Here is a 22,506-nt window from a genome sequence, read left to right as displayed (position 1 = left end):
GCTTATTTAAAAATTAAGTTAATAAAAAAAAAGTCAGAATCAATTATTTAATTATTTATACATTAATAAACTCATCTCACTTGCAAATTTACCAAGTCAAGAGTGTTATTTCAATACCTTGTACTTAATTATTTTTAAATTTAGATAATAAGATGTAACTCTAAATCTTTTGTGCCTTAAAATATCATAAATTTAGACAATTAAGTTAATTAATCATAAAAATTTGAATTAATAAAACAATATCCAATAGATAACTCATACCTTAAAAGAAAGAGACAAAATGATTTGGGTTTGTCAAAAATTATTTGTCAATTAAGAAAAACTAATTAATTTTCAAATGGGTGTGTGGGTATATATATGATAATTTAAGATATGGTTGCTTCCATAATCTTTGGCCCAAAATATCATTTCAATGTATACCCAATATATATATGTATACCCAATATATATATATATATATATGATAACATTTGCCAAAATCATTTGTCAGTTCATAAACCATTACAATGCCCAATATTCTTAATTAATTCATTAGCTATTTTATGGTTAATATAAAGTTTAAAGCTTGTTTATAATTCATTTATAAATTATATGAATTTATTTAAAAATTAATTCTAAAAAAACTGGGTTCAAAAGCAATTTTACTTCAAATTGAAATAATACACTTAAAAAAAATTCTACAAAATTCTATTAACTTTGATGGTATTATTTAAATTTTACATTAAATTGTATATATACTCAGGAATTTTTATTCATTTTCCTTTTTACAATTTAAATTTTTTCTTCAAAATTTGTCAAAAAAGAAAAAAGAGAAATTAGGCAGAAAACATATATATGTGTGTGTATGTGTGTGTGTATATATATATATATATATACACATGTACAATTCTCATCTCTAAACAAGTGAAGTTCTTTACCAACTCAAATCTTACAATAAAATTAAAATTACAACTAATAAAACAGGACCAAATTATTATTAGTAGTAGTATTATTATTATTTGACATTTGATTAAGAAGTTCCCAGTTCACGATTAGCAGCTAATCTCTTATAAATTTCCAACACTAACCTACTATCCACCACTTCATCTCCACAATACGACACCGTAAGGTCCCGTTCCTTTGCAACCTTGTTGCCTCTAAACGAACCGTTTTGATTAGCCTTCCCAAGATTCGTAACCAAACGAATCATCATATCGATATAAGCGTCGTGAAACTTGGCCAGAACTTTGATCGGAGAAGCCAGTTTCAGCTTCGGAATTCTTCTCATCCTCCATAGCCGTCGGGCTCCAGCTCCTAGCCTTGCCAGCTTTAGCTTCTTCTTCGTTGACCCATGAAGTCTCTGGTACTTTCTCCTCCGCCAGTACCTCTTCAGGCTCTCCATTTTTGTTTTCTTAACTAAGCTTAGATATACTCATACGTACACACACACACATATATATATATATAGATTTGGAGAGTGAAGGAGGAGGAAGATAGGATTATATAAAAGAAGAAAATGGGTATGGTGGTAGTGGGTTTGTTTCTTCAGCAATGATAATAATAATAATGAAGACTGAAGGCGTCGAAGACAAGAGAAGATGTATTAAATAGACGAGAGGGTCGTCTGACCAAGTAATTTTATGAAATATTTAATTTAATATGAAGTATATAATTAAGTCTAGAATCGGTTCTAATTACTCAAATTTTACTTTTCATAGTTTTAATGAGTGATTTTATTTTCTTTTATCATATACCTAATAATTTACTGGAACGTAATTATATATATATATATATATATATGTATACAAATTAATCATATGATTGTATGATATTCTCAACGTATAGGCAACGTTGTTTCTCGATATGAATGGTTGACTGGTCAAATCAAAGCTGAAGTCAACACAATCGACGGTTTGGGATTAGTGCAAAAAACAGGCTGCATAAAAATTAAAAAATACATATAATTATTCAAGAACAAAATACAATTTTGTAAATATGACCAAGGGATCATAATTTTGTAAAAACATAAAATTTGCTTAAAAATTAAAAGCATAAAAATGTTATACATATAGATTTTCATATGGGTCTTGTGTGTTTGTAAATGTTATAAATAAAAATAATAATATATATTTTTTAAATATTCAGTTGATTTTTATACTAATTTTTTTTATTTTTTTAATTACTCTATTTTAAAATATATATTTTATTTTCTTATCCATTAAATATCATTAATATTATTTATGAATTATAATTATTTTTAGTTGGATAAATTTTTACATGTATTTTGTGTTAAAAAAAATTTTTAATTAATTTTTACCATGACCATAAATTTATGATTTTAAAATTAATCCTTCTTTTTGGAATTTTACCAAAACACCACAGAAATGATGATGATGTCACAATGTTGACCCTGGTCAACCGGTATATGCAGGCCCACGTGTCATAATTTATAAAAAAAAATAAAGTTGTCGCTGAATTCATAATTTTTTAAAAGGTAAAATGTAATGATTTTTGGAAGGTACAATTACCCCATAATTCACATTACCCAAAAGTATATTACGTGAAATTTGTGACAGAGGATAATAAAAAAAAAAATTTGAGGAAATAATTTAATTATATATATATATATACTTTTTCTACAAATTTTTTAAAATTATTGTATAATTATAATTGGGTTCATAATTTTAAAACAATATTAATTTAGAAACGAACTTGAATTTAAAATAAATATTTTTTTTTAATTTTTATGTTATAAAATTAAAAAATTTAAATAAAATATTTAAAATTATTTATAAATATGAAATAGATAATAAATTATCGAATAAACTCTAAGTTCGGTATAGTTGTCTGATTGTCAAATGATAATAATAATATAAAAACTGAAGAGAAAACAAAAAAAAGAAAAGTGATGGTGATTTTAATGTAATAAATTACAATAGTAAGAGTAAGAACACATAACATGATGTTACCTATTATAGTATATATATATATATATAAAAGAAATATACATATATATATAGGTTGATTGCTTATAAAAGTACCACTTGTAACACAGAATGATGTTACATATTTTGTGTTAACAGATATGACTTTTTCTTTATACACATGGTCTTTATTTTCTGTAAGTTATAATTATTTTTTTTCATCATACAATTTTATAAGGAAGAGAGAGAGAGAGAGAGAGAGAGAGAGAGAGGGAGAGAAAGAGAGAGAGAGGGAGAGAAAGAGAGAGAGAGGGAGAGAAAGAGAGAGAGAGAGAGAGAGAGAGAGAGAGAGAGAGGGAGAGGGAGAGGGGGAGAGAGAGAGGGAGAGAGAGAGAGAGAGGGAGAGAGAGAGAGAGAGGGAGATGGAGAGAGAGAGAGAGAGACAAGCCAGAGAGGGAGAGAGGGCGAGGGAGAGGGCGAGGGAGAGGGAGAGAGAGAGGGAGAGAGAGAGAGAGAGAGAGAGAGAGGGAGAGAGAGAGAGAAAGAGAGAGAGAGAGAGGGAGAGAGAGAGAGAGAGGGAGAGAGGGAGAGAGGGAGAGAGAGGGAGGGAGAGAGAGAGAGAAAACGAGAGAGGTAGAGAGAGAGAGAGAGAGTGAATGAGAGAGGCAGAGAGGGAGAGATAGAGAGAGAGAGGGAGAGAGAGAGAGAGAGAGGGAGAGAGGGAGAGAGAGAGAGAGAGAGAGAGATAGAGAGAGAGAGAGAGATAGATAGATAGATAGAGAGAAAGAGATAGAGAGAGAGAGAGAGAGAGAGAGAGAGAGAGAGAGAGAGAGAGAAGCCATCGGCCAAATACTATATGATAATTCATGTGGGTATGTATGTCATAATGAGCCATAGCATAGCATGATAGAATCAAGTTCACCCCATCATGCTGTATGTCTCCATTTATCTCTATTGCTATATATATATATATATATACCCATAAATAGATCTGTCCAAAGTACATGAAAACAGAACAATTTATGAAGAACTATATATTAATAAGAAGAGACTAACTCTTATCACAAGGGAACTTTAAGGTTTTTTTTTTTTCTTCTCTTGAATGGTTTGTGGAATAACTTGCCGGTCAGCAGAAAACAAAACAAGATTTGGTATTAATTGACTTCATAATTGAGGATATAAATTCAAAAAGAAATTGTTTTCAACAAAAAGTTAAAAAGGCAAAAGATAACAAAAGACTTCCCTACAATAATATTCCATCTTCAATTATTTATAATATTATTCAAATTCTACTTAAAACCGAGATATATAAAATTTATTTACTTATGTGTAAAATATTATATTAAATTTTTTAATCAATTATAACTATTTTAATAAATAAAAAAATTTATTTAACACAAAATATTTATTTTGACTTCAAACGCAATACATTTATTAAAACTTATCTCAACTTGATTATCACAATCGATAACCCTATTAATACACTAATGCGTAAAGTTATTAATCCTACATAAATTCAAACTTGTAACTTTTATATAAAATTTAATTGTAGTTATATATATATATATAATTTTGGGTGTTATATATACCATGTATCTAAAAAAGCAATGACCTCTCAAAAATAAGGGAACTAAACTTTTGTATATTCTTCAAGTGACTAAAATAATGTCAATTTTTCATTTCATATTCCGTTGAATGAGCATTAAAACAACTTATCTCGATTGATTCATCACAATCGACGATCCTACTAATATACTAGTAAGTAAAATTGTAAATCTTATTAAATAAGATTAAAAATTAATTATTATCAATTTATACTATAACCACAAAATAACGAGTGCTACATTATCACCGATATTCAAAGTTATAATTTTCACGCAAAATTTAATTGTAAATCTTATATATATAATTCTGGATGCTATATATACCATACATCTAAAAGGGAAATATAGCCTCAGAAATGTGGCAGCTAAATTTCTTGATGCTCAAGTGACTGCAATAATGTGGCACTTTTTCATTTCATGTCCGTTGGATGTGCAACAAAATGAGTTCCCCTGTTCTGCCAGTCAAAGACAATTTTGTAAAAGGCTTCTGAACCCAGGTACAGTCAAAAGGAAAAATCTAACTTTGTCTATATGGTAATTTTCTAGGACAACGTTACTGTAAACATCAAGCCACAACATAAATTACCAGTACCTAATGGTTAAAAGGTCGGCGCCTCCCTCCTATGAATGCTGTAAGTTTGAACTTACTATAATGCTTTCTATCACAGCACATCTTAATCTAATAACTTCAGGTTCAACTCAATGAATATATAAATTAAATAATTGCTACGCATAAAGTTGTTGAATCACTATTAACTGTTAGAAATATCAAAAAACATACTGCCCCCAAGAAACCATGATAGAACTCAGAGTCAATAGATGGCGAAAGCAGAGCTAAACGACGCCCAGATAAAAGAAGTCGGAACACACAAGAGACTTAAAAATCAATCAAATGAATCTGATATAAAAGATGAATGGTTCAAGCATCGATTCAAACATGAAGTTCAACTATGGACATTATCAAACAGAGAAATGACTCTGACCTATGGACAACTAAAGAGTGTGATCTACATCTAAACTCGATGCCTAATCTCAGCGTCACCTTTCATTTTCTGATCCATTCAGAATTGGGCTTGTATCGCGAGCATTGAATCTTGAATTTTGCATATGGTGGTGAGATTCAACGTATACAGTCTCGAGCTCCATCTGCTGCACATTAAGATTGTCGGCAGTGGTTGATGATTGGATGCTATTTCTAGATTCTGCCAGCATCTGAAAATATGCATGCGGCCCCCAACCTGTACAAATCAGAAGGTTTGGAAACAACACATCAGTGGTTTTAGAAAGCATTTGAACAAAAGAAAAATATACTGTAACATTTTCTTTATGCTCCTTAATGGATGGGCCAGTGAGCTTTCCGGAGTTTGGGAGCACTAGAAAATTGTAGCGAGCAGCCAAATTAACCACACATTGATAAAGATAAACAAGATATAACAAGTGCAGACCACTCTCTGAAATTAGTCCTAGTATCGGGTTGGAATTAAGGAAAAAGCTATCATGTACTTGGTGCTTCCATTATAAATTTTGAATGATAATAATTCAGTAAGTCGTTATATTAATTGATTTTTAAAAATCACAGTATTAAGTGATTTTTAAACAGGATTTGTGACTTACCATGAAATACTAAAAAATTATATGGAGAGATGGTGCCTCTGAGGAAACATGGTCTAACGCACAAGTGTGATACATATATGAAGAGATAAAATTAGAATAATAAGAAGCGCACTGGATACAGAAACACATCAACAACCTTAGTTGACCTTGCAAAATGTTCGTGGCCTCTCCCTTGAGAGCAAAGTTTAGAGCTGATTTTACAATAAGTTTTATCTGTGCAATTTTAAAATAGCTTGAAAACTTATAGCAAACATGAAGGAAGAATGGATTCTTACCGTCTGTGTCATATGGCGGTGGGAAGAATTGCAAGTAACAAAATGAAGCAACTGTCAATCCTGTATGATAAAGGTAACAAATAAAGTGCAGAGCATTTAGTTGTGAGAAATAGCCAATTCAGCAAAAACGATTAGTGATATGAAGTCATCAATGACGGACCTATTAGACCACCACCAAAAACATCTTGCCAGTGATGCCAGTAATCATCCACTCGAGAAATTCCTACCAAGGCTGCAACAAGTAATGGCAAAAAAATAATACATAGCTTTGCAACATGACCTCTACGGTCAAATGCCCTGATTTTTCCAGACAAGTACCATGCAAGAAAACCAAGACCTGCAAAGGACCCTGCACGTTGACAAAAAAATTCCTCTTAGCCACATTTCTTGTTTTACAATGAACTGAGAACAAGTGATACAAATTGAAAACATACAAAAGATTAGTCAAACCCTGCCAAAAAAAAAAAAAACTGAATGTCTCAGAGTGAAGTACCTAAGTTGCTGGTTAGTTTCAATGCACAGGAATAAAAACAAACCTCTTGTTGAATAAAAACAATTACTTCCTTTTTAGGCACAAGAATATAAAAATTGCTCTTACTAAAATAGAAGTCCAAAAGATTTGAAAGAAAAGAAAACGTAAATTCAGATTATAACAGTAATATATGTTAGATTTATAACCTTCCAAGACACATCACCTGATCACCAACAGTTTATTCTAGTTCAATCAAGAAAAACTTATCCTTGGTGCCTGATGGCATGTCTGATGATGAAAATAACATCAAATAAAAGAAGGGAAAAAAAACTTGATTCCCAAGAAAATAACCTATGAACTAATTAGCCTACTTACCAGAAGTATGCCCACTTGGGAAACTTTTATGCCCTTCCTTAATAACACTCTTTATGCCAGTACACATAACATCCTTTGTTACCGGATCAAACACCTGCAAATGACATCATCTGCATGTCAATGGAGTACAGAACTAAGATATACAGACTATGATTCTAAAGATTGTTGTAAAGGAAACAGATAATTCAATGAGATGGAGAATCCACCCCTTTGCCATCAGGGAAACAGCGCCAAAAGAAGTCCGGACGAGGCCGTCCAACAGCATCTTTTATAGCTTCAGTTATAACAGCAGTAATAAGAACAGAAAATAGAAGCCCTGGGTGAAAAGATAACAGTCATTAACAATAACACAAAAGTACGAGGTGCCAGACTTCAGATGAAGAGGGGAATAGTAGTACCCAATATGGCATGGTGCAGGTCGTAGACGTCCTTTCTGACGAAGTAGTAAACAAAAATGACAATCATGGGAAGCACAATTGCAATCAGCTGTTACAGCAACAAATAAAAACATTATCCTCCAAAATTGGATCCAATCAAAACTCTACAAGCAGGAAATTTTATTGCATAATATTTTCTCAAAGATAGTACATACTCCTACAGCCCAAAACGGAACAGTATTGTCCTTTAAAGGATATTTCAGGTCAGTCATCATATCCTCTCCAACAAAACGATGAAATGGCTCAATAACATTTAAAACAACCACAATCACGATCAGAAGCAAAAGAATCAGCCAGTCATGCATGTGTATCCTTGCCACTTTAACTCCATGGGATCTCACAGTATGAATTCCCAGCTGAATCTCCGGCATTTTACACTAATTCAACAACAAAGGAAAATGTTAGTGGATCTCAGTAAAGCTAAGAAATGAAGAAAACTGAAAATAGATATCATAATTAAAGCCAGATACAAGAAAAGAAAAGGCCAATCTTTCAAGACAGAAAACAGATGAAGGTTAGCCATGACCAGAAGTGATAATTTATTACATTAGCACACAATGTAAAACCTTCCGAGCAAGCCTTTATCCCACATGTCTTCAGCCATCCTTTCCTTCATATCAGCTTTCCAAGAAGAGGGCTAGGCCTTAGTATGAAGAAAGGTACCGAAAGATCTTATAGCTCTAAATATATCAGGTATGGCAAGCTGGGGATACTACAACTTAAATCAATGGTAGTCCTAGAAGTGCATTAAATCACAAGTAATCAGGCCAGAAGCATAAATGGTCATAGAAGCAAGTCCAGGATCAAAAGCAAGCATGGTTCTGACACAACTTAGATCACGGTCATCTCAGGAAGAGGAGTTTTCCAAAGAAACTCCTGTTCATATAGGCAAAATGTTTCTGTGTCAAAGGTAATTTTGGATACTAACTCTCTACCAAATACACAAATACTCATCTAGAAGAAAACATGAGCTTTTGTGTTTTTCTGAATTCTCATCCCTCAAATTCTCAATTAAGACATTAACCGCTGAATTTCTGGATAGGCATGCGGATACATGTCAGCCAATACATCACACATGCCAAACACCTAATTACAAGTCTTACAAGTAAGAACAATTAGATTGACAATTTTCAAAGCATCTACACTCTGGCAGGTGACCAACAAAATTCACATTCTCATAAGTTTCAAATGAAAGTTTTGACATGGCAGCTATGAGTTTTAAAAACCATCAAAATCCAGTATAATTCCCCAACGGCTCAAATTTACAAGATAAAAAAATCACCATACCGGCTAGCAATAACCTAAGATGGGTAACAAACACAAATATAGCAAACTTTAGGTTTCCAATGAGGATCCTGGAATCTCCAAAAGGCAGAAAAAAGAAAAAGTAAGGAAAAAATAGAAAAAGAAAGGACCCTATGGAGTACAAAAGAGAAATCAAATGATCCTCAATATTATTTAGCACAAAACTGTCAAAACACTTAAAGTTGCAGGCTCAGCACATTTTTAGTACACGTTCAAATTTCAGAAACCCGAAACTGACCTAACTGTGACTAAGAGGCCAAAATTCCATTTATCTTCTTCTAGATGAAGACAACATTTAGAACAATTGAATTGTTCCACTGCAAAATTTAACGTGCTTTGCCTATAAAAATTAGACTACCTTCAATGCTCAGGTTGAATGATTTTTGTGATGATTCATTAATATAAAGTAATGTATGGTAAGTGTGTAGGATGGTAATTGATAGATTATGACATGTTTAAGAAGACGGTATATTAATATATGATAATGATAGCTGTTTTGTTTGGATTGATAGGTTGATATAATTGTATATTAAGTCAAATTAACAAATTGTTCATGTCTTAATGTATGTAATATTAAATGAAAAAAAATATATATTTATTTAAAATGTAAATAAATTATTTAATTTGAAAAATTATTTAAACTGTAATTTTTATTGAATTTTTTCTTAAAATATTAAAAAATAAATTTATTATGACGAATGAAATTTTAATTTTTATAGTTAGTATAAAAAAATAGTTTAAAATTATAATTTTTAATTTATAATTATAAATTAAGAAAATATAAAAAGAAATAGATTGAGAAGAAGAGAAAAAAAAAAGTAGGTTAGGCTACCGAGAAAGATTTTTTCGAGGGTAAAGTAGAAATTATAAAAATTTAATGAGGGTATAAATGTAACGAAAATGTTACCCCGTAAATCGGTAGTTTTAAAAAATTACTCAAATTTTGATTTTAGAATACCGTAAAAAAACCCTAAAGTAATCGTACCATTAGCAAACAAATAATTTTTTCATTATACTATTGTACCCTACGTTAATTAACCACATTTTACTATCATCCAAACAGAAGGCAAGAGTTCTCCGTTGTCCGTCTCGGGAGCCAAGAAAGAGAGGGAAATAAGTCAAATCTCCGGATGAAGACGGTTTTACTAACAAGAATAGTTGAAGTCCAGTCAATTCTCACTCTTCTTCTCCGACAACTTTTTCTTCCATTATTTATCGTCTTATTCCCTTTCTCGGGAACCAAACAGAAAACTAGAAACCAAAACATCACGCCAATAATCAAAATTCACTCCCGGACTACACGGCACATGCACGCATCCCCTATCACATATATTAACATCAAACAGAACAGAGAAAGCAAGGGAGAATAAGCAGCACAAACTAGCAGTAGCGGATCCATAAGAGAACCAGTTGAACAACGAGAGAAAAGGAAAGCAGAAAATCAAGCAATTAGGAATAATCAAAGGTTGAAGAAGAAGGAAGGGAACTGACCTTTTTGGAATCTGCGGTTGGATTTTGAAGGCGAAGAAACAAAAAGGCGTGGTGGTATTCCCCGATGAGTTTCTGACAGTGAATAAAAAGAAAGAAGAGAACAAAATATACTCCACGACTTCCCCGAAATGAAAAAGCGCGTAAAACCTCTTTTTGTTTTTTAATAAAAAATTAATTGTAATTAATCAGTTAAATTAATATTATTATTAAGTAAATATTTATTATTATTATTTATTTATTAAAATTCTTTTTTGAACTATTTTTTAAATATTTAAGCATTATGTAATTATTTAAATAAAAATAAATAAATAAGTAATATTTAAAACTAAATTAATTAATTTATAATTATAATTAATTTACTTTTCTTGGTTATTTGGGATTAATTTTTTTTTTATATTAAGACTTAAAAACACTTCGAAGTCAAGGAAGGCGATGGGGACAAGACAGGGAGGGTTGGTTATATTGGATTTGTTGGCAGAGAAGCCAACGAAATTAGGTCAAAATTTGAATTTTGAAAATGATATTTTTTAACAAATAAAAAAATATATATATATAATATTTTTAGAGGATTTAATTTATATTTATTTTTTAATTAAATAAAAAAATAATTTGACCTAAAATTAAATTAAAGTAATGTTTGTAAATTAATATTTATAAGTTAAAATAAATTTTGATTTTTTAAAAAATTTTATTGACTAATGTTTGAGGTACGAAATAATAATTTTTAATTAAAAAATAATCAAAATTTAAATTAAAAAATCTCAAAACACGAGGAATTAAACTAAATTTAATGTTTATATTAAAATACTTTTAGAATATTCTGAATATTAACCTTTTTTTTTTTCTAAAATATTGATTATATTCTTTACTTGTTTTCACTACATCTCTTATTCTCTTTTGCTCTTTAGTCTTAAGGTTTATGTGAAAGGAAATGCCAAGTGGCAACAAGGCATTTTTTTTTTTTAATCCCCAATAAACTAAAAATATTTAAAAAAAAAAATTGTTTGGTAAGTTACATATTTTAGAGAACTTGTGAAATTAAAATGTCAAAAGTTCAATAAGTTATTTATAAATAAAACTATAATATAAATAATATAATCAAAAATATATATCACAAATATATTAATATGTGAAACTTTTTAATTGATCTGAATGTTAGTTGATTGTCACGTTAAATATCGCATAACATCTGATATAATATTAATAAATTAAATGTTAATCAGGTTAATCTGATTCAAAAATTAAAAACTACCAAGACTAACGACTCATCCAATTTACGATTTAACAAATTTATAGTGGTTAATAAAACCTATCAATTCTTTGTTTCTCACTGTAAACTTATTGGCATGATCCTTTACTATCTCCTCCTCGCGCATCTCTTTCCTTGCAATCTCTTCTTCTTCTCTTAATTGCTTCTACAATCTTTTTCTCTCCTAACACGCTCCACTACAGAGATCTATCCCTCATTCTCTAAACCCAATCCCGAGAGAGATTCATTCATAGAGGCCCTCCCTCCTTTTTCTCACAAAGTTTTTTTAATCCAAAATTAAGACAAATCCCAAGTAGTTCCTTCGAAACAACATCATTTTATTAGGAAAAAAATGATTTGTTGGATTCAGTTGAGAAGGATGCCATCTTGAGGAGGAAAACGACCAAAGGGGGAATGAGGGAAAGAAGGCGGGGCTTAAGGCTAAGGCTTAATGATGATCTAGAGGGTGTCATAACCTATGAGAGAAAGAAATGGTGGGTAGATTGACAAAAAATCGATAAGGAGAAGATGAAAAGATAAAAGAATATAAGATGTGGAGCTTTTAAAAAAAAATAAAACAATTCAAATTAATTTGCATCTAATGTTTTTTCAGAATAATCATTTCATTAATGTTTAAATAATCAGTACAGCTATAGTGGGTGAGAGGCTTTCCCATACATGAAATTCAGGATGATCACATGAAGCACGTACGATACAGTGAGCTACCACATTACTTCAACCTTAAAGGCGTTTGCTTAAAATGGTTCGAAAGAATATAAAAATACTGTGTTTGCTCTGACCAACTAAAAACGTCAGTTCTAAGTATTTACTATGATCTACACTGTTATGCACCCCCATAATATCATTCAGAAAAACTTAAAATTCTAGTGCAATATTAATGTTAAAATAAGTTCTCGATTTGCAAAAGTTAATTATCTAACTTTATACAATCTCATTTGAAAGCATGTAAAAATACTTCGTTTGCTCCAACCAACTAACGGCGACAGATCTAAGTATTTATCGTGATCTACGCTATTATGCACCCCCATAATATCATTCAGAAAAACTTGAAGTTTTAGTGCGGTATTGACACTAAAATAAGTTCTCTATTTGCGGAAGTTAACGATCTGACCTAATGCAAACTCGTATTGAGTAAGGATTTGCTTGACAATAGTACATTTCTCAGCATTGGCTCGAAAAAAGAAGAATGAATCATCAACGAATAATAAGTGTGGACTTTGTTGGTAAATTCGGATTCCATAGATTTTTCCAATCATTTCAACTTTTCCGAACAGCATACATAATAAAGAGGTAAGGGAACAAAAGGGGTGTCCTTGCCTGAGGCCTCAATGAGACGTGATGGGGCTGATCTCGTCGCCATTGATGTTTAATGCCGAACCAATTAGAAGACATCATATGTCAATAAATTCAATACGTGACAACTAAATTAATAATATTAACAAATAAAAGTAAATCAAAAAAATTTAAAAATATACAAACTAGTTTAATTAAAAGTAAATAGTATAAATATCAAATCATTATTTTAAACAAAATACAAAATTATAACTAGTATCCACATTTCTAAGTAAATCTTTTAGAAATTAAGTAAAGCTGAACTTTAAACATTAATTTCTGTAATACTAACAATAAACCTATAGATATAACAACGAAACAGTCATTAGCTACACAACTCCCTCCTGAAAAAAAGTGGAACACAAATTACGTTCACAATTTATCTATCAATCTATCTACAAAATAATATCATTCCATAGAGCATCTAGACTTGATATTGGAGGGCATCTCCATTTTCTCTGGCACGTTGAGTCATAACCTGAGCCTCCATTGCCTGCGCTGTCACTGCACTCATTTGCTGCCCAGAGGTCGAATTAGCACGCAAGTCCTCCACTGCTCTGAAGTATGCATAAGGCCCCCAACCTGAGTCGGAATTACATGAAACATCTCCAGTTATAATTTTATCGTACAAAAGGCAAATAGACATTACATCTTCTTAGTAAATAAGTTGAAATTCTAAAAAGAAATCCTTAAAGTTCAATAGGATACAACCACATGTCAAAAATGATCAAGACTAACATATAGTGATTCAGAATTTTACCGACTTGAGAATTAGATTACCTAATAATGACTTAAGTGACCCAGAATGGAAAAACCTAAAACTAATAGACCTGAAACTCCAATCCTACCTACCAGTCCTCATCTCTAGTTGTAACAAACACCTTATTTGCTAATTATGGTCCCAACTTGGGATAGGTCAGGACTCCTTTATTTCATTTGGTATTAAGACTAACTCTTTCACATGGTGATTTTACTGATGATTATATGCGGGATATGTGAAACATGTAGTGTTTTTATGAAGTAAATCTCAATAGACTTTTGATGAAAAGAAAAGAGAAAAAGTGGCCGTGTTACCATCATCTTCATATGGGTTCGGGAAGAATTGCCTGTAGCAAAAAGCTGCAACAACTAGGCCTGCAAGTGCATAGATATTTCATATATTAGTACATGACAAATATTGAATGCAAGTATGCAACTGTTCTTAAGGTTATGTTTGGAATAAATTTAGAAAATTTGTAGAATTCATTTGCAAATATACATTCACTATAACTAAAAATTGATGCACTGGTAGAAAACATTAACAAAATTTCATACGAGATTACTTTTTATCTTCTTTTAATAAAATTTATCGTATTTCTAGTTGAACAAAGTTTCAATTTACATATTAATTTTCAAAAAAATTTCTAGGTTTTAAGTGTTTTCTTTTCATGATTAAGTGGTTGACAAGAACAGACCTAAAATACCACCAGTAAACACATCTTGCCAATGGTGCCAGTAGTCATCGACTCGAGAAATGGCAACGAGAGAAGCAGCAAGCAGAGGTAGGAAAACAATACAGAGTTTGGCTACATGCCCTCTGCGATCAAAGGCTTGGATTTTTCCAGACAAGTAAAATGAAAGAAAACCTAGTCCTGCAAAGGACCCTGCAAAACCAATCCCATTTTATATATATTAGATACAAATTTTACATAGGCCATTCAGTTTACAAGAAGCAGCATTTGAGAATGTAGCTTACATGAAGAATGACCACTTGGGAAACTTTTATGCCCCTCCTTTATAACGCTAGCCAGACCATGGCATATTACACCGCCAAACTCATCATATTTCTGAAAGCAAGGCCAAAAAGAACATTAACAATCATCAAGGAGCAGTTTGAGAAATACCCAAATTTCAGAAGAAAATAAATTATGAGATTTAAACTCTAACAATATGACAAATTATGAAAATTCGGAACCAATTTGGATTACTTATGATATTGGTATTGCAGAGTAAAGAAAAATGCACAAAGGAGAACCAGTGAAAAAAAAAAGAGGGCATACATCTTTTCCATCAGGGAAGCAACGCCAGAAGAAGTCTGGCCTTGGTCTGCCGGTTGCATTTTTTAATGAATCAGTAATAACTCCAGTGATCAGCACAGAGAATAAGAGGCCTGCTCGTGAAAAGGACAGTTTAATCATTCCATAAATCTAGTTTTCTTTGCATAACACCAAAAAAAACATTGAGTATAAGAAAAATATTTGACCACAAAACCTTATTTACCTAGCACAGCATGGTGCAGATCATAGACATCTCTTCTACGGAAATAGACACAAATGAAGATGGCAATAGGCAACAAAACTGCATAGATCTGACCAGAAAAAGGGAAAAATTCCGATAAATTTCCAAACTTCGAAATCAGATGATTATAATTAAAACTGGTTATTGTGTTTTACACAAAATAGAAACTCACTGGCACGGCCCAAACAGGAACGGTATTGTCCTTCAAGGGATATCTGAGGTCTGTCATCATATCTTTTCCAACAAAACGGCGAAATGGATGAATGATAAATAGAATAATCTCAATCACAATAAGCAGCAGCAGTATGAGCCAATCATGCTTGTGATCCCAAGCAAGTCTTCCTCCATGACTCTTGATAGTGTGCGCGCCGAGCTCTACTTCCATCATTCTTCTCTGCTGCTGCTGCAGACACAGAAATATATCAGACAGTTGAACTTGCAATCCAATAACTTTTAACTTCAAATTGAAAAGGAAAAGGAAGAGCATGCAGACAGGCAAAATCAAGATTACTTCTTGATTACTAATTAACAGGCACTAATGAACATCACAGGGTTATAAATTACTTCTTCTTTAAAGGAAATTTCCCCTTGATTTCCTGGTTAATCAAGATTATAAGCTTTATACCAAGCCTCATAATAACACATGCAAGATCCGGACAAACTATTCCCTCTAAAAACAGACTTTATACTAAAGAACATATATGAACTAACCAAACTTGAAATACCAAACTTGGATGTGTATATCACTCAAAATGAAACAAAATGGCTTCCCTTACGGCTCACAAATATATATATATATATATGTACACACACACAGATATATATATTACCCTTTCCATTTTCTCATAAGTTGGTGAGAGACATGAACATCAGATTGATGGGAAACCACCTATGGCCTTATATATTTAGACCCCAACTACCATCTCAACAGAAAATTAAATGAATGATTAATGGACTCCAATCCAAGTGTTTCCGTCATGCGGAGCACTAAGTACACGTAAAGTATTCTGGTTTTAGTGGTAAATAACGTGATAATAAAAATAATTATCACAATCCAATTTAAGCTCTAATCATCTAAAATTCCCGTTGATAAATTAGAATTTTTAATTACATTTTACCCAATTCACCATCAGATGCTAATTAACAACACGGCTACTGTTTATAATCTGCTAAAAATCTTACCCAGGGAAAAAAATAAGTAAATGGTTAACTCAATAATCTGTTAATTAAAAACTCCAGATTTTATAACAACAATAATTAAACCCGATAAATCTGTAAAAGAACTGCAAGCGACAAACCTGAGAACCATCGCGAGACTTGAAAAAAGAAAAAAGGGATCCCAGTCTTCTCCACACCATTGATGTAAAAAATGAGGGAGTACTCTTCTCTTCTCGTGTTCTAGAACCACAGTATTATCTTGCTCTTTGGAAAAAAAAACGAAAGGAAAATGGAGCAAGAAGCAACCAGAGAAAGTATAAAGCAAATCAGATCTTTCCTTTGTCTCCACCAACCAGGGAACGGAAGAAAAAGAAAAGACTAAAATCAAGGAATTAAGTCCAGATAAATTAGGAAAAATACAAAAAGAAGAAAAGAGAAAAGGAAAATATGAAGCAAAAACAAGAATCTGTATAGTGTGTGCGTATATGTGTGTATATACATTTATATCTGTGTGTGTGTATAGATACTGGTTCAAAGAAATATCCGTAACATTATTGTTTTATTTTATTTTTCTCTAAATTTTGAATTCTTTTCTCGGGGAGAAAGAAAATGCAGTTAAAGAAGACGGGACCCAGCACCAGACGTGTTGTCTTTTCTCCGGAAAGTTTTGACCGTCGGATTTCGTTTTCAAGGCGAGAGTCGAGTGATCTGACGGTGAAGAGAGAGTTGCAGAATTTAAAAAAATGGGAAAAATCGGCTCTGAATCGCGTTTTAAGTGGGGCCCCATGACGTTCATAACGACACCTGCAATTCTAAATTGAAATAGAGAAATTTCCAAGGCCGCTTGAGGTTGAGTCAATCAACGGTTGTAACGGTCAAAGGTGGCGACTCCAGCCGTCCGATGCGTTGACTCCTACGGGTTCGAGAGAATTGAGAATTGACATGTGGGACCCGCGGGGGAAAAGATAAAGGAAACTGGGGGAGTTTTTGCGGTCAAGTGGATTCCTATTTTGGTTAGGAAAAATCAAACCAGATGGATTTTACTTGTCGTTAATTTTCGGAATTTATATTATCTCCTCCAAAACAGGAAACTAATTTTCAATTTTTTTTCTTAATATTTTATTTTTATAATAAATTTTAAAATATAAAGTTATTTCAATATTATTTTAGCAAAATAAGTAATTATTTTTGTTATAAAATCACTAATTAATAAGTTATATGTAATTCAATTCAGAAATAGAACGATCAAAATGCAATGTATCTACTTTACCCATGTGAATATTTGATTCAAATTAATAGTATTTTATAATTAAAAGTGACTTAATGTACTTAATTTATTTTTTCCTAAAAAGAAAAGAGAAAAAAAAAAGCTATAGATATATATATATATATATGAGAAAAAATTGAGCAAAAACATAAATTTTGATTGGAAGATAATCCATCATGATGTAAAGTTTGAAAACACATGTATAATAAGCATACATTTCAACAATAATTAAAACTAAAGGGGGTATTTTCCTTTGACCCATTATTATCATATGTAAATTAGCACCATCCATAATATATAATGATTTTATTATAAATTTTAGGTAAAAACAATATAATATTTAAAATTTGAGTGAAAGTATTATAACTATTTGTTATATATTGATCTATAATACCAATTTTTATTTGTAATTTTTATTTTGTAATGTGTAATTGATAGTTGTTAATAAATTAATACGTCAAAATGTATTATTTAGTATAAACTATTTGGGAAAGAATATTTGTAACGCACCGTCCTGAAGATGGAACATTACCACCACTTATGTAGCACCCGGAAAGGAGGAGGAAAAAAAAAAAAAAAAAAAAAAAAAAAAAAAAAAAAAAAAAAAAAAAAAAAAAAAGGGGGGGGCCACGTCAGCAGCCGCGTCAGCAGCCACGTCAGCAGTCCCGGCCAACCAGGGCCTGACACGTGGCAAGATCGCGTCACTCCGAAAGGAGCCACGTTGGCGATCCGCGTGGGTGCGATCCGACGGCCCAGATCAATCACGCGATCGGACGGCCCAGATTCAATCGCACGGACGGCCCAGATTCAATCAAAAACGAACGGCCCAGATTAAAACAAAATGAACGGCTGTGATCAAAAGGCAAGGGGTTATAAATAGAACCCCCACACCAGACCACAAACCCTAGCCGCCAGCCGCTCGCCGGAGAAGACGAACCAGAGGCCGACCGCCGCCACCCGCCGCCGCTCGCCGCCGCACCGGGGAAATTTCCGACCGCCGATCGAGGTAAATTTCATACCCCCGACTCGTTTTTCCCCACTGATTCCTCCTATGGCCAAATCGAAACCGAAATCCCGGCCAAACGGCCGGAATACGCGGCCGAAGCCCAGCGGCGCCGCCGCGCCCCCTCTCGGTTTTTGCCTCCGACGAGGCCCTTCCCGGCCTCCGTTCGATGCAATTTTTATATCACCGTGATCACCATTCTTTTCTCTACAGGTTGACCGGAGCCGAATCACCAAAACACGAACCTCGCCGGAGAGCCGCTGCACCCGAGAGCGCCGCCGCCGGTAAGCTCCGTTTTTCCGTGATTTTTTGGCCCCCCGAGGGCCCTAAGGTTCTTTTCTGACAAGGACCAATGCGAGTGTGGCCGAATTCGGCCGAAAACGGCCGAAAACAGCCAACCCGAGGCGACTCGCCGCCGCCAGCGGCGGCGCCGTCGCCGGAGCACGGCGGAGCCGCCGTGCCGGAGTTGCGATTTGGGCCGAAAGAGGCCCTGGGCCTAATTTGGAATTTTTTTGGAACACGTGCAGGTACTGTTAGTGTGTTTCAGTTCCCCGAGAAAAATTCAGGGAAAATTAGGGACAGCCTGCAGGCGCACTGTGAATCGTATTCGGATCTCGAAAACAAGTAAGGACCCCTCACCCTATTTCCTATCACGGTATTAAAGTTCAAAATGATAAAATGGTATTTCTTGAATTAACGCATGTGTGAAATTGCTTAAGGTTGCTAATGGAGCCCGAGTCTAGTGTGATTGATGATTTACTGTTATTTGGTCTGTTTTACACTGTTTTACAGCTTTAAATGCATTATGGGGTTTGATGTGTTCATTTTACAGATTTGTGTGCATACACTACGTTTTTATTAATTATGGGTTGAATGACTGAAAAAACTGATATTGTATGTTGTCTGTTGGTATGAATTACGATTTGCTTGTTTAAAAGTGAATTGATGATGTTGATTGAGGAAAAGGAAAATGAAAGATTGTATAGACTGATAATTGTATTATGGGGGTCAGCCTGACTAGATATCCTGGGAGATGGTGGACGGACCGGGTCCGTAGGGAACCCTACCGGGATTGTGGTCTCACATGCCGGACGGGGTATGGAGATCTTATGGTTTTGGCGCCCATACCGGACGGGGTATGGGGACGGCCCGTTTCACCCTCATACCGGACGGGGTATTGAGGTTTATGGTTTTGGCGCCCATACCGGACGGGGTATGGGGACGGCCCGTTTCACCCTCATACCGGACGGGGTATTGAGGTTCATGGTTTTGGCGCCCATACCGGACGGGGTATGGGGACGGCCCTGGAAACTGATTATGAATGTTAAAGGTTAACGGGTAGCGGAACCCCTATGGACCCCCACGGATACTAGTAGGCTGGTAAATGAGAAAAAGGGAGATGTTGTACAATGATTGAATTACAAGAGGCGTGATAAGTGTTATGTTTTACAGCTTAGATTATTCAATGATTATGATGATGTTATTGTTTTTCTCATATTGTTTTCATAAATTCCACCAAGGTAAGTGGATGGTAAAGGTTTTCATGTTAATAAACGAGTTTATTGTAAATTGTGCTCCATTGGTCTTTTTGTGTTTTTCTACCCACCTTTACCTCCGTGACGGTGAGATATCGTGATGTTCTTGCTGGGCTAGTGTAGCTCACTCCTTATTTAACCATTTCAGATCAGGAAGACATGGTTCCCGAGCCCGTTCCGCAGGAGGACGACGAAGGGGATACCTAGAGACTCTGTAGTCATACTCATAGTCTTATTTTCGAGTTCCTCTCTTAGTTAGTTTAATCTTTTATATTTTAAGTACGTTTTTGGTTTTTCGTGTAAGGGATGTTAACTAAAATTTTGATCTCGCTTCCGCATTCGATATATTTAAATACTCATTTCTTTTTAATATTTCCGGGGTCGTTACAGTTGGTATCAGAGCCGCATTTCCTCGGACCCATCCCTTACACAATAGTGCCTTAGAGTAATACTCATCGATATATCGTTACTCAATCATTACTTGTGAAGACGAGTACACGGGAATGAGGAGAGGAAGGCCCCCACTAAACCAAGCGGCCCAAGATAATTCGCTTCGGGAGGATTTAGACAGACTATTTGAGATGGTGGAGGCTCTCGTAACTGCCCAGCAAAGGCAAGAGGAGAGAAGGGAGTTACCCGGACCTCCTCCGCTAGCGCAGGTTGAGCCCCCGCTGCAGTAGGCTGATCTCGAGCCACCCCGGCAGGAGCCTGTTCCTCCACAGTACCACCCGGCGCCACAGCCGCGGTACGACCCTGTACCACAGCCACGGTACCAGCAGGCGTCGCCACAGCACATTCCAGTACCCCCACCACATCAGCAGGTGCCACCACAGGGTCCCCCAGTTAACCCTCAGCCGGCCCAAGTTCCTCTACCTCGGGACCCCGCTACTTCCTTGATCGACCCCGGCTTCATAGAGAGGTACAGAAGACTGAACCCTTCTACTTTTGCAGGGGGATCCTCTTTTGAAGAGGCCCAATACTAGCTGGCAGAGACTGAAAGAGCTTTCGAGACCTTGGGAGTAGTTCCTGAGCAGAGGGCTGCCATTGCCTCCTACATGCTAGTAGGGGAGACATTGCTAGGAGAGGTTGTCTACAGGGCATGTGTCGTGGAGATAGCAGATAGGAAATTGAGGGTAGACCTGATAGGGTTAGACACATGGGATTTTGATGTAATCCTAGGAATGGATTGGCTAGCGGTGTATCACGCCACTATAGATTGCTTTAACAAAAAGATTGTATTTAATCCTCCCAACGAGGAGCCATTTACAAGTTAATAAAATTATTCGGTACTGATTTTCCCTAATGACAAATTCTTTTCTTCTTAATTCCCAGTGCCTTAATATTGTATTTTCCCTAACTAGGTAAACCCAAGAAAGAAGTTTGTATCCAAGAGATTCCAGTAGTCCGAGACTTTCTAGACGTATTTCCGGATGAACTGCCCGGTCTACCAGGGGACAGAGAGGTCGAGTTCACCATAGACTTACAGCCAGGAACCCAGCCCATCTCGGTAGCTCCTTACCAAATGAGCCGCATCGAGATGGAAGAGCTAAGGAAACAAATCACTGAGCTACAAAACAGTGGCTTCATTAGACACAGCATTTCCCCATGGGGTGCCGGGGTTACTTTTGCAAAAAAAAAGGGGATGGAACGTTGAGACTGTGTATTGATTATAGAAGGATAAACAAGGTAACAATTAAAAAAAACAAGTACCCTCTTCCCCGGATTGATGACCTTTTCGATCAGTTGCAGGGTGCACAGGTCTTTTCTAAAATAGATCTACGATCAGGTTACCATCAGGTAAAAGTGAGAGCAGAAGACATCCCCAAGACGGCATTCCGAACCAGGTACGGACACTATGAGTTCCTGGTTATGCCGTTTGGGCTAACCAACGCCCCGGCCATCTTTTTGGATCTAATGAACAGAATCTTCAGAGAGTTTTTGGATAAATTTGTCATCGTGTTCATCGATGATATCTTAGTCTACTCAAAAAGTAGAGAAGAACATGCTCATCATCTTGCCCAAGTCCTCCAGGTACTCAGGGAAAAGAAGTTGTATGCAAAGTTGAGCAAGTGTGGATTTTGGCTCGAGCAAACCGCCTTCCTAGGACATGTTATATCGAAGGAAGGGGTGTCGGTGAACCCCGAAAAGGTTGAAGCGGTACTTGGTTGGGAAAGGCTGACAACAGTTA

The 22,506-nt window shown here is 34.6% G+C and overlaps 3 protein-coding genes across 4 annotated transcripts; all 3 read right to left on the bottom strand.

Annotated features, from left to right (window-relative positions):
- Nucleotides 1–892: 892 nt before the first annotated feature.
- On the bottom strand, nt 893–1,550 carry LOC110825955 (uncharacterized). The gene has a single exon (XM_022056506.2). It carries the CDS (start codon nt 1,379–1,381, stop codon nt 1,010–1,012), a length of 372 nt encoding a protein of 123 aa, XP_021912198.1. The 5' UTR covers nt 1,382–1,550; the 3' UTR covers nt 893–1,009.
- Nucleotides 1,551–5,384: 3,834 nt separating this feature from the next.
- LOC110825956 (lipid phosphate phosphatase 2-like) lies at nt 5,385–10,609 on the bottom strand. The gene is made up of 8 exons (XM_022056507.2): nt 10,477–10,609; nt 7,836–8,057; nt 7,642–7,729; nt 7,450–7,559; nt 7,244–7,337; nt 6,557–6,745; nt 6,397–6,456; nt 5,385–5,745 (listed from the first exon to the last, which is right to left on the bottom strand). Exons 2-8 carry the CDS (start codon nt 8,049–8,051, stop codon nt 5,546–5,548), a joined length of 957 nt encoding a protein of 318 aa, XP_021912199.1. The 5' UTR covers nt 8,052–8,057; nt 10,477–10,609; the 3' UTR covers nt 5,385–5,545.
- Nucleotides 10,610–13,228: 2,619 nt separating this feature from the next.
- Nucleotides 13,229–17,040, bottom strand: LOC110825957 (lipid phosphate phosphatase 2-like). Of its 2 annotated transcripts, none has more exons than XM_022056509.2 (8): nt 16,654–17,040; nt 15,528–15,758; nt 15,338–15,425; nt 15,118–15,227; nt 14,814–14,904; nt 14,533–14,721; nt 14,153–14,212; nt 13,229–13,660 (listed from the first exon to the last, which is right to left on the bottom strand). In XM_022056509.2, exons 1-8 carry the CDS (start codon nt 16,711–16,713, stop codon nt 13,503–13,505), a joined length of 987 nt encoding a protein of 328 aa, XP_021912201.1. In that variant the 5' UTR covers nt 16,714–17,040; the 3' UTR covers nt 13,229–13,502. The 2 variants fall into 2 exon arrangements, with proteins under 2 accessions (XP_021912201.1, XP_021912203.1); XM_022056511.2 differs by having other exon boundaries at nt 15,528–15,755; nt 16,654–16,861.
- Nucleotides 17,041–22,506: the final 5,466 nt, after the last annotated feature.

The sequence above is a fragment of the Carica papaya genome, chromosome 2, assembly GCF_054855325.1.
Source record: "Carica papaya isolate Zhongbai chromosome 2, ASM5485532v1, whole genome shotgun sequence".
NCBI lineage: Eukaryota > Viridiplantae > Streptophyta > Magnoliopsida > Brassicales > Caricaceae > Carica > Carica papaya.
Note: the sequence above shows the minus strand (reverse complement) of the source record. Positions and strands in the feature narration are given on the sequence as shown.